General features: G+C 36.5%; 1 protein-coding gene across 1 annotated transcript in view; it reads left to right on the top strand.

The window, feature by feature from the left end:
* PRKAR2B (protein kinase cAMP-dependent type II regulatory subunit beta) overlaps positions 1 to 17,489 on the top strand; it is a 106,770-nt gene that overhangs the window by 5,868 nt on the left and 83,413 nt on the right. Inside the window, exon 2 of the mRNA XM_012456064.3 lies at positions 16,450 to 16,485. Coding sequence (XP_012311487.1) covers positions 16,450 to 16,485 — 36 coding nt within the window. The remainder of the gene's footprint in view (positions 1 to 16,449; positions 16,486 to 17,489) is intronic.

The raw sequence follows: 17,489 nt of genomic DNA, 5'->3' as shown, positions 1-17,489 counted from the left end.
CACAATAGCAATTTCGTTGTATTTTATGGAAATGAATCCAATATTGCACTTCTTTGGAGAGAGGAAGTAGGAAATGAGCTTATGTGGCAGTTTTACTTGGGATTTCATGTTACACAGTAATAAAATCCATATCCTTTCAACTCATAATTTGTAGCTAAGAGCCCCAGGATTTTGTAATTAATGACACTTTATAGTTTTTGGCTATTAGAAATTTAAATGGTCGTTTTAAATCCTCCTGAAATGGATTACATCATTCATGAGAATGGCTAAAACATTGGAACCATTATTTTAGTTATGAGCATCAGAAAAGATATAAAAATTATTTTGAGTTAGAAATGGTGATTGTGCTTTTCAAAGCAGAAATTGAGAACATTGTTCGTTTTACTAGTAATAGTAAGTGGATTGCTTTAGGGGTTAAAATTGGGAAACCAAAAAACTTGAAATAGTGTCCTTTCTTCTCTTATCCATCTATTACTTTGGGCTTTGGACGAAGGGAGGTAAAGGGAGAAAGGTAATGAAGTCAGGAGAGAATGAGGGAGGGAGCGAGCAAGAGAGAAGTACAACCAGTTGTGAAGGCTTGCATGAGTGACTTACACTTTGTCTGAAGACATGCAATGGAAACAACTAAACAGAAATTGAACCATGAGTACTTTAATTTTTCTACCTATCAAAAATCAAACCATTTAGCTTATTTTAGATAAGACAGTTACCAGCTTTTTTTTTTTTTTTTTTTGTGGATGCACATACATTGATGTGCTGTGTCTAGGTAGAACAGGAGTGAATGTTGAATGATTATTTTATTGTTGCAAATCTCATTCCATGGATTCCAGTAAATTTCTAGCTGTCAGGATTTTGTTGACAGCTATGTTGAAAAACAGTTGTGTTTCTTTTTCAGCTGTGCAAATACAAACAGGAGACCTTCGAATCCATCCATTTGGGATTTTTTATGACCCATCAAGAAAGTCATTTGTTGGGAGTAGTAGCAATAAAGTCCTACAGTGGGGGTTGAGGATTGATGGAATATTTTAAGGTGAGCGATTCGGTAAAGGAGACTGAAGTGACTCATGTAGCGTCTACTTTAGAAGTGTGGAGAATCACAGAAAGTGCTGAAATCTGGGATGGCCTATCAGAAGGAATCTGTGAAGAGTTGGAAATTAAGATATTGTATTTATTCATTTACTGTACAAATATTTGTTGAGAGCCGACATTTTTATTATTTTAAGAAATGATTAGTTCTAAAATTTACTCTCTTTAGACTTTTTTTTTTTGGTAGCGATGAGGTCTTGCTTTGTTGCCCAGGCTGGTCTTGAATTCCTGGGTTCAAGCATTCCTTTTGTCTCGGCCTCCAAAAGTGTCGGAATTAGAGGAGTGAGCCACTGCGCCCTGCCTAGACTTGTTAAGACACCATCCTTTTGTCAGAGATGGCCTCATAGATAGTATGTGTGATCAATTTTGTTAATAGATGGGGCAGGTGAGAGACAGAGAAGTTTCTTACCCAAATTTGGTAGGTTTTGGCCTTATAAATTTGATTTTATTCATAGAACTGTTGCCAACATTTTGTGCGCTATTTATATGAACTTATATGAATTTTTTCTGTCTTCCATCAAGTTGATAGATAAGGTTTAAAAGACTGGGCTAAAGAAAAGTACTGTTGTCTTCAGAATTTCCAGGCTTTTTTGCTCTTTGATTCTTTTTCAGTGAAGTGAAATCTAATATTAGACTGTATTTTCCTATTGTTTGCTTAAGAAGAAACAATGGAAAAGAAACAAGAATACAGCGATTTTTCTGAGTTGGATGAATTGTTACTGTGTTCTTGGTCCTGTTCTTCTCCTTCCAGTCTTATCTCATCTAGTTGTACTTGGGAGAGTCACAAAACCCTGCTATAAAAACCTCACTATGATGCTCATCATTTTATAGGCGCGAATTTTGTGCTTCATAAATTCAAAATGACTCAGACTGCTTCATTATGTAATTATTTTGTAGAAAGAATCTGAGCTAAAATTCTCAGGTCATGGCTTACATGACAACAAAACAATTTAAGAAAACCAACTATAAACAGTTGGTATAACATTTATAAATGTTTCAGCAGTAGGCTCTGCCTATTGTGTACTTAATATGTTTGGAAACTAAAAAAAAGTCATTCCAGTTGCTGCTGTTTAAAAATGTTTCTTAATTAAAAAAAAAAAAAGACAAAAGGTCAAAATGTAAACACATGTTCCACATGAAAGTGAAGCCAAGAAGATATACTGTATACAGTTATTCCTGTATCCGTTTGGCTAAGGATGACATTGTTTAATTTACATTAGCTGTTCCAAGACAAAATAGTCCATGGGAGTGACACCGAGGGGAATTTTGGGGGTAAAAAAAGAATGAAAAAAGCCATTTGTTCCAATATATTTCAGTTAGTCCCAAAAAGCATCTTTTCAAAGGTCATGTTGAATTAAAACATGATTCGGCTGTTTCATTCTCATTATTATAGAAAGCAACTGTTTTTTAAATGGTGTTCTTTTGGACCAGGCTCAGTAGCTCATGCCTATCATCCCAGCAGTCTGGGAGGTCGAGGCAGGCAGGTCACCTGAGATTAGGAGTTCGAGACCAGCCTGGCCAGCATGGTGAAATCCCATCTCTACTAAAAATACAAAAATTAGATGGGTGTGGTGGCGGACGCCTGTAACCTCAGCTGCTCAGGAGGCAGAGGCAGGAGAATCACATGAACCTGGGAGGCACAGGTTGCAGTGAACTGAGATTGTGCCACTGCACTCCAGCATAGGCAACAGAGGGGGACTCCGTCTAGAAAAGAGAAAAAAAGGTGTCCTTTTTATTTAATACTAGTTATTATTATTAACCTTTTTGACTACTGATGTACCAGATGCTGAACAGTGCTTTACACATAGTGATTTAGTCTTCCCAAAAGTAATTGGTGGAATCAAGGTTTAAAGCTGGCAGTCTGACTTCTGGGTCCACCTCTTCAACCACAATTTATATGCTTCATTTCAGTAACTCTTTTAGCAGTAACATGGTTGAAAATAATCACATTTCAAAAAATAAGCTACCTACTTTTCCTCTAAAAATTTGCAGGCTAGCCCTGCATTGATCTTTCCCTTTTACAATTTGCTTTCTCTGTCTGTTCAACCCAAATTAGCATTTCATGTACTGTAGAAACTCAATGCATTTGTTTTTTATTTTGTTTTGTTTTTGAGAGAGTCTTGCTTTGTCGCCCAGGTTGGAGTACAGTGGTGTCATCTTAGCTTACTGCAGCCTCTGCCTCCGTGTTCAAGTGATTCTCCTGCCTCAGCCTCCTGAGTAGCTGGGATTACAGGTGCACACCACCACATCCGCCTAATTTTTGTATTTTTGGGAGGTACGAGATTTTTCTATGTTGGCAAGGCTGGTCTGGAACTCCTGGCCTCAAGTGATCCACCCACCTCAGTCTCCAAAGTGCTGAGATTATAGGCATGAGCCACCACACATGGCCTTATATTTATTTATTTTAGAAATAATCACCTTATGTATTGAGCTGCTTAATTCTCAAGTTTATTTTTTATATACCATTATTAGCAAAATATATTTGAGTGTACACCCCAAAATATGTTCATAAATTTTATACATGTGCCAATATATTGACTTGTGTGTATGATAAAGCTTCCTAGAATATAAATTTTGAAAGGCGGAAGTAAAAAGCAATTCCAAGCAAGTTGTAATTTTCTCCTACATCCCAACATATTGCTTTATACACTGTCTTGGCATACATGAACCCCATTTTGGAGACTACAATTCTAAATATACCACTTAAATTGATAATCTAGTAATGTATAAAGTAGCCATGATTAACTTTAGTTCCCTGATTCAAGCTTCTAGATTATAAAGGATTTGCAGAGAGAGAGAGAGAGAGAGAGAGAGAGAGAGAGAGAGTGTGTGTGTGTGTGTGTGTGTGTGTGTGTCTATCTGTCTGTCTGTGTGTCTTTTTAAAAAGACAGTCACTAGATAAGTTATTTGACTCAACAGAAGTTTGGCAGAATACAGAAGAAAATTCTATCTTATAAAAAGGAAATAAAACTATATTACCTGAAGGGGGAGATCCAGGCTTTTTCTTTTAAAACCTGTTTTCCTGTATATCTTGAATTCCAATTATAGAGCAGTAATGTTTTTGGTGCAACATTTGGGGATGGGACAAAGATAATCATATTATAGTTGTCTGGTTAGGAATCAATAAATCATGGAAATACCAGTCTAAATTAGAAGAAAGTCTAAAGTTTAAAATAGTTTAAAATAAATGCAATTTCTTAGAATATTTTAGATTATTTGGTTAGGAGAGACCATTCACTATTTTTTTTTTTTTTGGAACTTTTGAAAAAATGTTTCGCATGTGCTTGGATTACCTATTAAATAAACTTTAAGTGTAAAAATACTTGAAAGAAAGGCAAATCTTTTGTAAATATCCATTAAGTCGTAAATAAAACACATATATAGCAGCACATGGCATGATTCTAAATTGATATAGCCAAATATTTTTGTCTTAAGTCATTCTCTTGGTCCTGAATGCCCACTCCCCTCTCCATATCTTTCTGCCAAATCTCACTCTTTTCGAAAGGTTTAGTTTACATTTCACCATACCAAAAATCTTTGCAAGTTTCCCTCCTTGACATTAATAGTATCAATATGGTAGAATGAATATGTCCTCCATCAGTCAGCTTTGCAGATGTCAAGGGTCCTTAGTATAGACAGGCAAGAATGTGCAGGAATATACCCTCTCTTTCCTGTATGTGTTGTGCTTTGCCCACAGTAGGTGTGCAAATGTTTTTTAATATATTGAATACTAAGTGTCTAATGGTAAATGTGTATGAATATAAAATGATTGAAAACTTCTTAGGCATGTAAATATTTTAAATAGACTTACAATAATAGTCTCCTAATAATCTTTTAGATTAATGTATTTTAAAATGTTTTCACAAAGTGTAAAAGCTTTAGTCTATCTTCAGTTAAGTCTCATAGGTTTGGACTTCATTATAATAAAAATATAATGTGAGGCTTGGGCCTGACATTTGAACACTCTATAAAATGCACAAAACTCACGAACACAGGCTTATTTTGCCTGTAGGATTTCATATTCTAGTTGAGGTGACATTCTTGCCCCCCACAAACCTCTTAATGCAGCATTTCATTGCATCTGCTAACATGAACCCTGTGCTTAATTTAAAACTGATTAATTGCCCTGAACCTGCTTTGTTCATTTCCATCTCTTTGCCTTTCCTCATCATTCTTGCCACCTTGCAAGTCAAGTTGCCCTCCTCCCTTTATTTCTTGAATCCTGCTGAGCCCTCAAGACTCACTTGCTCTTTGGAGTTCTCCATTTTTTCTCTCCAGCACAGACCTGTCTCTTTAAGACTGAAACGGACATATCCACCTGCTTACCAAATACCTTTGCTTGCATGTTCTTCAGGCAACACTAAACAATTTTATCCTAAACTGAATGTTTTTTCTCCTTCCTCAGTTCTTCTCTACTGTTTCCCCTCCACTAATTTTCATAAACAATGGTCGCTAGAGCTCCCTTTCCTTTGCCTCATACTTTTTAAATCTGGCCATTTTATTTTATGGAAAAAGCAAAAATAAACCAGATTGCTTTTGGTTGCCAAAAAATTAAGAGTAATTATATGAAAAATCTGAAATAATGGAAGCTTTTTTAATAGTATGATTTCAGTATACCTTTGGTATAGACTTTAGGTTTGAAGCCTGACTCTGCCATTTGTAACTTTTGGGACCTTGAATAAGTTATGTATTTTGTGATCAGTGCCTCATTTTCCTCATCTATAAAATAGGAATAAAGATAGTACCTACTTCAGAGGGTTAAGAATTAAATGAATTAACAGTACTTGGCATACACTAAGCATTATGTGTGTTTGTGAAGAAAACAAAATACAACAAAACAAAAAACAAACATGATTTTAGAATTCAATGAGCATGACAATGTCTTAAAAAATGAAATTTGATTGGAAATATAAACTAGAGATTGCTCTCAAATCAGTATAGTAATAGTACTTTAAAGAGTTATTAATGAAAAATGTAAAAGTAAAGTCTAAATCTTTTAGTTAAGACTTTCAAAATTTTAAAAACCTGCACTCCTTTCAATCTTGTGTCCTCTTTTAATTTCATTTGAAATTTGAGGAAAATAGTCTGACTTGGGGAAAAAAGTAAAAAAAAAAAAAAAGATGGGATAAAGCTTTGTTTTGTTTTCATACCATCCTTTCCCCTGAGAATCAGTGTTTAACTGACAGAGTAAATGGATGTGTGTGTACAAAATCTCCAAGTTTATGGTCTTAAATTTAAGGTTTAACAAGTAAATTTTGAACAACTTAGGAACGTGTAGGTAGAATTATTGAAAATTGTTACTTTATTTAAATGAGGCAGTTACTTGTAGAAAAACAAATATGTGCCTGAAATACAAATTAATTTGAAAACAATTAGTTGCATTAAATTGACAGCTTGTTGCCATTTCCTCATGTCATAATATTTATAAAAGTAAGCTCATGGTGGGGCAAATTTATACCTCTCTGAGTCTTGTATTAATATGTGTTTTTATTCTGAAAACTTATAATTCTGTACTTATTCAACTACAAATTGCTAATAATTTATTTTTAGAAGGAAATAAAGACAATCTTTGGGGACTTTGTTTTTACATGGAGTTGTTTGTAGGTCTTTGATTTTTTTTTATTTCACTGTTAGCAGCAGTTTACCAGCCAAGCAATATTAGGACTTTTGATGCACAATAATTCCTTGAAGTAACTCTTATAATTCCTTAGATAGAATCCAAAAGGTATTTTAGTATTTGAATTTTAACAAAAACCCACTTGTAAAAAGGATATTTTATGAAAAGTATTTTATGAGCACATTTAGCATTAAAGTACATTTTGAACTTAATTTGGTTGGGCTGATAGTATTGAAGCATAGTGAGAGATTTTTATCTGCCAAAACTGAGTAGAGCATAATTTTTTTGTCTTTCTCATTGTGAGGTATTTTCAATATACAGAAAGACACAGATAAATAGGAACACTCATATAAGCAATCCTCTAGCTCTGACAAATTTTAACATTTTGGCACCCTTTACGGTTTTTTATTATTTTTTCTGGCTGGGCGCCGGCGCTCACGCTTGTAATCCCAGCTCTTTGGGAGGCCAAGGTGGGTGGATCATCTGAGGTCAGGAGTTCGAGACCAGCCTGACCACCATGGTAAAACCCCGTCTCTACTAAAAATACAAAAATCAGCCAGATTTGGTGGCACATGCCTGTAATCCTAGCTTCTCCGGTGCTGAGGCAGGAGAATCGCTTGAACCTGGGAGGCCAAGGTTGCAGTAAATTCCGGCCTGGGTGACAGAGTAAGACTCTGTCTCAAAAAAAAAAAAAAAGAAAAAAATGTTTTTTTATCTCTTTTAAAATATACCAGTGTTCAGTAGGAGGAGGCTTTTGTGTACTCTATCCTGTCCCCTTCTGTCAGCTTCTCTCTCCAGAGATAACCACCTCCATGACGCATTTAGTGTTTATATTTCTGCTATGTGGTTTTGTACTGTTACTACATAGGTATTTATCCATAGGTTAGAAATTTGTATAAATTTTGCACTTATAAAAGTTTCTTTTATGTAAATTATTATCCGTGAACTTGTTTTTGAGAACAACGTTTGAGATGTTACATTGATTCATGTAGTTCTAGTTCATTTATTTTAAGCTGCTTGTGGTATACGCTTGTATAAATACACACTTTATCCATTATTTGGTAAATATTTTGGTAGTTTTCAATTTGTTGTTATAGTGCCGTAGTGTGTGTGTGTGTGTGTGTGTGTGTGTGCGTGTGCGCGCGCGCGCGCGTGCGCACTAGGCAAATGTAGTTCTTAAAGATGGTTTTCAAAGTGTGGTCTGGATACCTCTGGGGGACCATTCCCTCCTGTTCCCAGACCTTGCAAGAGTCCATAGGATGAAACCTATAATAATACTTAGAAGGTTTTCTTTGCCTTTTTTTCTCTCATGCTCTCAGCATGGGAGCTTACAGTAGAGTTTTCCAGAGGGTACGTGATGTGTGATACTGCAACAGATTGAATGCAGGAGCAGATAGGAGAACCCAACCATCTTCTATCATACCAGATTTGCAAAAATGTAAAACAAAGTCATTCTAAATTTTACTAAATTTTGTTGGTTTTGGAAAACACAGTATTTTTATCAAAATATGAATAACATAAGTTCTTTCAAATTCATATTTTAAATATCAGTTTTAATTTATAATACAATAAATATTAATAGATATAACCATATACACAAATAATTTTTAAGAATATATGGAGGTTTTGAGACTGAAAAGTTTGCAGACTGCTGCTGTAGGGTATGTATCTAAGGGTGGAAATGTTAATTTTAGGGGTGCACAGCTTTGACTTCACCTCACATTGTCGTATCTGCTTTGCAAAGATGTTGTACCAGTTTGCACTCTGATCAGCAGTGTGAGTTCCTGGTTTTCACATTGAAACTAACATTCAATATTGTCAGATTTTAACAAGCTCTGACAGTAGGATAGATGTCAGATAGAATATTACTGTGAATTGAATTTGTTTTCCCCTTATTACTAGTGATATTGAACATCTTTTCAGGTTCATTAACCGTATTTCTAGTTTATTTTCTTGTAAAATTTTTTGCCATTTTTCCCATCTGCCTGATTGTTTTTTTCTTACTGATTTGTAGAAGGATTTTTCTTTTTCCTTTCTTTTTCTTTGAGACAGAGTTTCACTCTTGTTGCCCAGGCTGGAGTGCAGTGACGTGATCTCGGCTCACTGCAACCTCCGCCTCCTGGGATCAAGTGGTTCTCCAGTCTCAGCCTCTGGAGTAGCTGGGACTACAGACATGCACCACCACGCCTGGCTAATTTTGTATTTTTTTTTTTAGTAGAGACGGAATTTCTCCATGTTGGTCAGGCTGGTCTCGACCTCAGGTGCTCCACCAGCCTCAGCCTCCCAAAGTGCTGGGATTACAGGCGTGAGCCATTGCGCCCAGCAGGATTTTTCTTTTCTCTCTTTCCCTCCTTCCTTTCTTCTCTCTCCTTCTTTGTCTTTCCTTTCCTCCCTTTCTTCCTTTCTTTTAATGTTCTGGCTACCGCCCTTTGTTGGCAATAGTCATTGAAAAAAATCTTCCAATCTTGGGTTTGTCTTTTCATTTTGTTTACCATAACTTTGAACATAATTTTAAATTTTAATGTAGGTTAATGTTAATCATTCCTTTTGTTTGTGATTTTTTTGCCTTGTTTAAGGATTTCCTCACAAATTAAAAACATAATCTCTTTATTTTCCTGTAAAAATTTGTAGGTCTGAAGTTTCCTCTTCTGGAAGGAACATCTTCATTCTGTGAGGTATATGGAGAAGACTTTAAATATGAGTATTTTCTATAACTGTACTGTTACTAGTAGGTCAACCTTAATCACATCCCTGATTGTTCTCTCCATTGCACTTAATTTCAAAGCCTCCCCTCCTGCCTTTTCCCTTTTGTTTCCCCCAAATTACCCTTCTCTGGAGCTGTTCTGTTGTGACTTTATGGACATGTAGCAGTTTGAATCCTTTGCAGCTTCCAGCTTTCCTGGTATTCTTAGCCTCGTTTGGATTGTTTACTCTTAGAAGCAGAAGATTAGTCTCCATAAATCTGCACTTTACATGAATCTGACCATGCAGACTTAAAAGAGACAGTTTTGTATATGGAGAAGCAGAGAGTGAATTTACATCATCTTGACAGTGGCTTTTCCCACCCTTTTGTACTTACTCTGAGCTCACATTTAAAATCCTAAAAGTATCTGGGAACCTTTTTCTTGACATTGTTACTGCCTCAACTCTCTGTGTAGTTATATAAAAACGTAGTCATTTTAGGACCCTTCTAGCTGAAACTGTATTTTTCTCTCTTTTCCTAAGAGGGCATTGTTGGTAAAAACCTCATGAATTAAGAAGTGGAGAGTTGTGTCCATTCACAAGCAAAAATTTTTTTTTCTAGTTTAAAATTCTGTTTTATTACCTGGATAGTCTAAAATGTCAGTTACATTTTGAGGAGTTTGGTTAATAAATGCAAAGAAAGTCTTTGAAGTTGGCACTTTGTAAAAGCAGAAAGAACATTTATATTTCGTTATAAATACAACTTACTCTGCCCCACCTCCAGCCATAATCTGCATGTCTGGGGAGGTTGGAAACCTGATCTCGGTACTTCTTGCTATATAATCAGAAAGGAAGAAGAAAAGTGGTCCCCAAATGCTGGCTTCTCAAACAGCTCCCGTTATGTCTCATAAGAATTGCTTTGAGGTACATGGTTCATCATCTGTGTCTTCTTGAGACCAAGACCGTGAAGCCTTGGAGAGTGCCCTCCAGCTGTTGTTCTGTCCTTGTACCTTTGAGCCCCTCCACAGGCTGAATCTCAGCAAGTTCCTAGGCACTGTGTATTTAGAAATATACAGTATTTCAAGGTCTTACAACACCATAACGAGTAGAGTATCTCTGAGTATTAGTAATTGTGGTCAAGGTTCAGCGCCTTTTAACAAAAATACAGAAAATAAGTGGTCCTTTTCATTTCAGAAATTAAGTATGTAGTAAAAAGTTTTCAAGTTGTATCTGTTAGGTTAATTAGCAAAATTTTCAAGTTTTGTTGTTTATTTGCTTGTTTGCTGTTGATCTTTTAAAAAAAGTTAATTATTTCTTGGTTCAAGAGTAAGCCTTACTTCACTTTAATTTTTGAAGCACAGGCATAAGAGACATTAATTTATTCTGCACTAAATACTTTGTGAAAAATAATTATCTTGCATGGTTTCGATATACACAGTTTCTAGAATATTTTATTTAGACAGTTACCAGATTCAGTAAGTGTTTATTGCTAGAAAAGGTGACTAATGGGAGGATAGGGATGCTAAAATTATTCAGCTGAATCCAAGATTACTGTGTATATTTCACTTTAGGGTACGAGAACACTTTTCTGCAAAAGCCTAATTTATCTAATGTGGCTCCAGTGTAGATAAGGTAGTTTGTTTTTTATTTTTGTTTGCTCAGAGCGGGGTGTGTGTGTGTGTGTGTGTGTGTGTGCGCGCGCACACACACAGATTTATGACTGCAGATCGCAGTTCAGGGCTCTTGTTTCTTTAACTTGGAGTTTCTGTCCCAGCAGTATGCTCAGAGATGCAAACTGTGTGTACTGCTATCAACCTGACATTTAGTTTCATAGATTATCTTAGGTTTTTCAGTCTTCTACTGGATTTCTCTTTCACCTACATTTTTCTAAATTAGGTAGCTGCTTGCAGGGTGTAAGTCTTTGAAGCCATTGTATTTGAAAATACAACTAGACTTAATAAGCTCTTCAAGGGCAGGGACTCTTACAATTCCAGTGCCCAGCATCCACGTGCAACACAACAACAAAATTAGTGGGGACAGGGAGATTTGTTCTGTTTCCTTGCAGAGTGTATTGATACATTCTGCAGGTATTTACTCATCATCTTTATCTGCCAGGCACTGTGATAGGTTTTGGGCACGAAGAGGTGAGCAGATAAGCAGAACTCAGTCCAGCAGGTATGGGAGGCTGTTTTCACTGCTGAGGAAGAGAGACTCCTTCAGTTTATCCAAAGTATGGAGGATTTTTCTTTTAAGGACACTCCAGGATTAAAGACGACTTGAATCCGTTACACTTCTGGGTCCCTTGGGAGCGTAGGAACTAAAACTAATCTAGTGGAATATAGTTTGGCAACTGAAGAGATCCCTGGTTACACAAGCATGAAGATATTCGTAGGAACATAAGACTCAGTGTTCCACTGCAGTAGTGTTGGGGAGAAAGTCAAACCTAATATAAATATTTCTGTCTTTTTCCTTGGGAATTCACTAAGATCTTAGGTTATATTCTCTTAAAAATGCTAGGATTTTACTCTGTTCTTAAATTGTATTGTTTCTCCAGGCATACAATATGTTTCGTATTTTTTCCTTCTATTCTAGTCTCTAGTTTTTACTCTCTCTATGTGGGGGGTGTGTGTGTGTGTGTATTCACCGAATATCCACAAAATAAGAAAATCTGAAGGTGAAAACCAAGAGTCTGAGAAAATTTAATTTGACTTGTCACATTTTTAAACACTTTTATATGTTAACATTATTTTGAGAATTTGTATTGCTGTTCATTTTGTATATTTAAAAAGTGGTAATATTAGTTTACAATAAATAAGTATCAGTCTCTTACATTTGAATAGGAATTTATAGTTGACAGGTACATCCAAAGATGTTTAGATTTTTCTTTTTTCCTTTTTTTTTCAGCCAAAGCAGAAATCCCCCCCGGCTTTTTTGTTTTTGAGATGGAGTCTCCCTCTGTCTCCCAGACTGGAGTGTAATGGCACAATCTCTGCTCACTGCAACCTCCAACTCTTGGGTTCAAGCGATTCTCTTGCCTCAGTCTCCCGAGTAGCTGGGATTATAGGCGCCCACCACCGCGCCTGGCTAATTTTTTTTGTATTTTTAGTAGAGACAGGGTTTTGCTATGTTGGTCAGGCTGATCTTGAACTTCTGACCTCAGGTGAGCCACCCACCTCGGCCTCCCAAAGTGTTGGAATTATAGGCCTGAGCCACCATGCCCGGCCAGGTTTTTTTCTTCAGAAAAATCCCCTGAAAGAAGGAGGACAGATCTTACTCTCCATATATCATAAGGTGAGAATATAAGTAAAGGTTACATGGTTCATCTATGCCATTGGAAAGCTATGTGGCCAGTATTAGAACCCAAGGCTCCTCTGCCTGTTGGGTGGTCTGTCCATGCCTCATGCATCACCCCCTCCCTGCCAGTGATGGGAGAGGTCAGATGTTGGCAGTGCCCATCCTCACCTTCCTACTCCCCTTCCCTGACTTAAGCTCCTGAGAGAGGGGACCAGGCATAGTTTGGCCAGATGTACTTTTCTTTATTTCCAGCAAGGCCTCCACCCTGAATCCCCTCAGCCTTCTTCTCTGTTTTGGTAATTAGACTAAAAAACTTAGAAAAATGGTGAAGGTGACTGTTAACTTGCTGAAAGTTCGTACAGGAAACACTTGTGCTTCATCCCTGCAAGTGGAAATGGAGGGATTTGAGCATGAGAGATTGGATATTTGGTGACTGTTTTCAAAACCCACCATTTACCTTATCTACTGCATACCACTTGCTTGATGCAGCCGTCTTCTCAACTGTCCAGTCCCATGCCCCATTTACCGTCAGGAAATGAAAATCATGGTCATATAGCCTGTCTACCCACAATTTAGAAATTGATAGAATGTCTACCAAAAATACCAAGGAGAAATAAAGTAAAATAATTTATAGCAAGTAAAATGTATTTCAGTAGGTATGTGCTTCAGTATGTACTCAAGAAGACAGTGCAGTTAGATTCTCCTACCTCGATGTAGAGGCACTATGAATATAAAAGCTGCACATGGAATCTGATCAAAAAGCATTGTACTAGCAATCCAGATATCATAAGGGGCATTATAGCAGTCACATGGTTTTCTGAAATGATGAACATCTGTTAGTAAAATTCCAAACAAAGCAAGAAACAAAATACAAAACAAAAAACACACACACACACAAATTTGATTTATGTTGTCATTGTGTTAGAAAATTCGATGTATATTAAAACTGCATAAATGGCCGGGCACGGTGGCTCACGCCTGTAATCCCAGCATTTTGGGAGGCTGAGGCAGGTGGATCACCTGAGATTGGGAGTTCGAGAGCAGCCTGACCAACATGGTGAGACCCTGTCTCTTAAAAAAAAAAAAAATGATCTGGACACAATGGCACATGCCTGTGGTCCCAGTACTCTGGAGGCTGAGGTGGAAGAATCTCGAGCCAAGGAGTGTCCAGACTGCAGTGAGTAGCTAGGATGACACCACTGCCCTCCAGAATTTAACAGTCTCTCTCTCTTTTAAAAAAAAATAATAAAAATAAAATAAATTATTAAAATAAAAAAAACTGCATAAATGAATCGTGTTTATATAAAGTGCTATTAGGATTTAGGCCTTGATGGTTATAAATGGACCTTTTTCCGATATGAATGCCTGGTGGGATGTTTTAAAAGTCATACAGGACCAAAGTTGTGGGATGTGCAGGACAGTTTTTTGTTGTGCAGGATTGTTGTGGCATTTGCCTGACAAAAGCCAAGGAAGGGTGTCCTCTGAACTGATTACTGTGACAATCAAAATTACACCCACAAATTTAGAAAACATCTTCTAGAGAGCACTGCCACCTTTGTGGAAAACCTCTGCCCTAAACACTTCAGAAAGACACCGAAACCTAAGGACCCCAGGAAAACAAAGACTTCCCAACCTTTCAAACCAGGAGCTCACAATCCTGTGGCTTCATCATCTAGAGAGGCTGGAGAGGGCGGGAGGGCAGAAATTGTCTACTATATTTTTGCCCCAAGGCTGAGAGAAGTTTTTAACCTTCATCTTGCCTGCATCTGCCAGCACTCTGTTCTGCATTCCTGTGGTTGCATTTTTTTGCATTTTGTTTCCATTCAGCGTCCTTGTGGCTTGCTGGGGAGGCGCTCTTTAGACTAAATTTCATAGTTGCGAAAAAGGGTTTTGAAAACTGATGGGCCTTTTGGGTGTATGTGTGGTAAAATATACATATCATAATTTACCTGATGCAAGTTTTTAATGTAAGTAATTTGTGACTGTGCAAATATATGGCTAAAGTATTGTACATAAATAGTAAAAATTGTATGTCTTTCAGTCACTTTGGAGGATATAATTTTGTTATAAATGAAGATCGTGATGAAAGATAATACTCACCTCTTATTGTATGATATCAGGAATCTGTATTTTCACTTTCTGTTCTTTCTCAGGCAGCGTTTTGATGCAAGATAGTCATAAATTCAGATACTCCAGCTTGGATGCAGGGTGGTTGTGTGCTTTAAAACAAATTAATAAATTTCTCTGAGGCTTACTGTAAAATGTACTCATCAGTAGTATGAAGATGCTGTTGTTTTTCTTTTTTTTTTGAGACAGAGTTTTGCTCTGTCACCCTGGCTGGAGTGTAATGGAGCAATCTTGGCTCACTGTAGCCTCCCCCTCCTGGGTTCAAGTGATTCATCTACAGCCTCCTCAGCAATTTCAGTTATGTTTTCTAAGCGACACAAGTCTTTTATAGTACTTGATGTAATTGCCAGATTATTTTCTAAAGGTATTATATCGCTTTAAATGGTTCCCAGTTAAGTAGCTTCAGCTGTCCATTAGTAGCTGGGATTACAGGTGCCCACCACCTTGTCTGGGTAGGTTTTTTTTTTATTTTTAGTAGAGACAGGGTTTCCCCATGTTGGCCAGGCTGGTCTCGAACTCCCGACCTCAGGTGACCTGCCTGCCTTGGCCTCCCAAAGTGCTGGGATTACAGTTGGGAGCTACAGCACCTGGCCAAAGATGCTGATATTTGATAGTATGATTGTAAGTGCATCAATGCACTACACATCAGACATAGTTTTGTAATAGTACTTGTTCCTGTGCATACCTATTTTTCATGCAGTGCAGCCATAGTGCTGATAAAAATTTTGTCTTCTCTTTTTACTTGACCTAAGTGTAAACAAATTTTTTCCATAGTGTAAACAAATTTCATAATTACTCTTCTAAGTATTGAAGTAGACTCATGACATTGTGTTACCAAAATATGCCACATGGTACATGATGTCCTTTTTTATATAAGATGAACCAGAAATGTACCTGCTTTTCTCAAGAAAGAAATGTTTTTAAAAACCTCAGTTCTTGAGATAACTATGTCATCAAAACCACGAAGAAACAGAGCTGAGTTGAGTTGCAGGAGTGGGCAGATGGTAGGCTTGCCAGTTGAGTGGTGCACACACCAGCCTGAGATTGCAGCCTTCAGTGGACAGATTTGCATCTTATGGACATTTGGATTATACAAAAATTGTCAGAACTATGAATCTGAGACTTTCAAGGATATACTATCCTTCACCTAAAGATGATTTCAACATACATGAGCAATTTCAGTTGTGTTTTCTAATTTTATCATTTAAAAAATAATGTTGCTGAATTGATTTATTCATATATTGCTCTTTCCTTCACTAGAAGTACTCCTTTAAGATAAATCTCTAGTAGATTTACTCTGTTAAATGACACAAATCTGTTATGGTACTTGTTATAATTGCCAGATTGTTTTCTAAAACTATTGTATCACTTTATATGGTTCCCAGTTAAGTAGCTTCAGCTGTCTATAACTGGGGATTTTTTTTTTTTTCTTTAAAGTGCTAATAGGTAAAATAATTGATTTTAGTTTATACTTATTTGATTATTAGTGAATTTCAGTATTTAACTTTTGTATATGACATTTTTTCTTATTTATCCATCTTTTTCTTTAGTTAAATTATGAGATCATTTACCAATTTGAGCCTTTTCAGGGTTTTGGGAAAATTAGACTTAATCTAATCACATTATTCTGCTTTTTCTTCTAGCTCCAGTTATAAACCGATTCACAAGGCGTGCCTCAGGTAAGTCTGATTATATTATGGATTTTGCTTACTAATGGTGAAATTTAAAAAATGATAATATTGGACAAGAAGGTACAAAGAGAATAATTGCTGTGTAGTAAGCATTTATTTGTCAGTTATTTTTCTCAGAAAACATAACCATCTGATATAATCACAGTCTAGGAAGCAACTGAAAATGTCCTCTGAGTGGCTAAACTGAAAATCAGACTGTGTACTAAACTGGTGGACCTTTTAAAATGGAGACTCTCAGCCCAGGTTGTTATTCTTGCTCTTGATAGAATTACTACCTGCATGGTTGTCTGATTTACCAGCCATAATCTAGAAGCAGTGATTTAGCAGATGGGTAAAGGACACCTTAGAAACAGTGATAAGTGAATGTGTGATGTCTTTTTAATAAGAGACACGAGAACTCTTCAAATGCAGATATAAGAACTTGTCATTATGGGGCCATTTAGAATAGGAGCAAATTGCCTTATGTTTGTTTGTGCCTCTGAGGCTATTGCTGGTTTAAATATACCACAGTAACCTAATGCAGTCAGAATGATAGGCCTTAGCCATTAACAAGGGCTTACATTAGGTTCAGTATACTGTGTACTATTTAAACTGCTGGGGAAGTATGAATTAGAATTAAGAGCATTTCTATCCAGAATGGCTTAAGTAAAATGAGTTTGTGCATTGAGATAGTTAAACTATTATTTAGAAAATTCACCCTATGGAATATCATTTCTCTGAATAAGAGGATAAATGAAGTGAAGGTAATGTTTGATTTGAGAAAATTACTCTTTACACCAGGAAATTTTTTGTTAAGAAACGCAAGATAAACATTCGAAACAAATCATCTTTGGAGTTTATATAAATGAATCATTTATTTCACAAAATTACTGTATTTCCACTTGTGCTATAAATTTTATTTTTGATTTGTCAGCAGTTACTGGTATAATTTACTCTTGTTATGTAGTGACCAGATCTATAAGGATAATGTGCTATGTTGGAATAAAATGTAC

The sequence above is a fragment of the Aotus nancymaae genome, unplaced genomic scaffold (assembly GCF_030222135.1).
Source record: "Aotus nancymaae isolate 86718 unplaced genomic scaffold, 86718_ANA_hifiasm-v0.15.2.pri h1tg000002l, whole genome shotgun sequence".
Taxonomy (NCBI): Eukaryota; Metazoa; Chordata; class Mammalia; order Primates; family Aotidae; genus Aotus; species Aotus nancymaae.
Note: the sequence above shows the minus strand (reverse complement) of the source record. Positions and strands in the feature narration are given on the sequence as shown.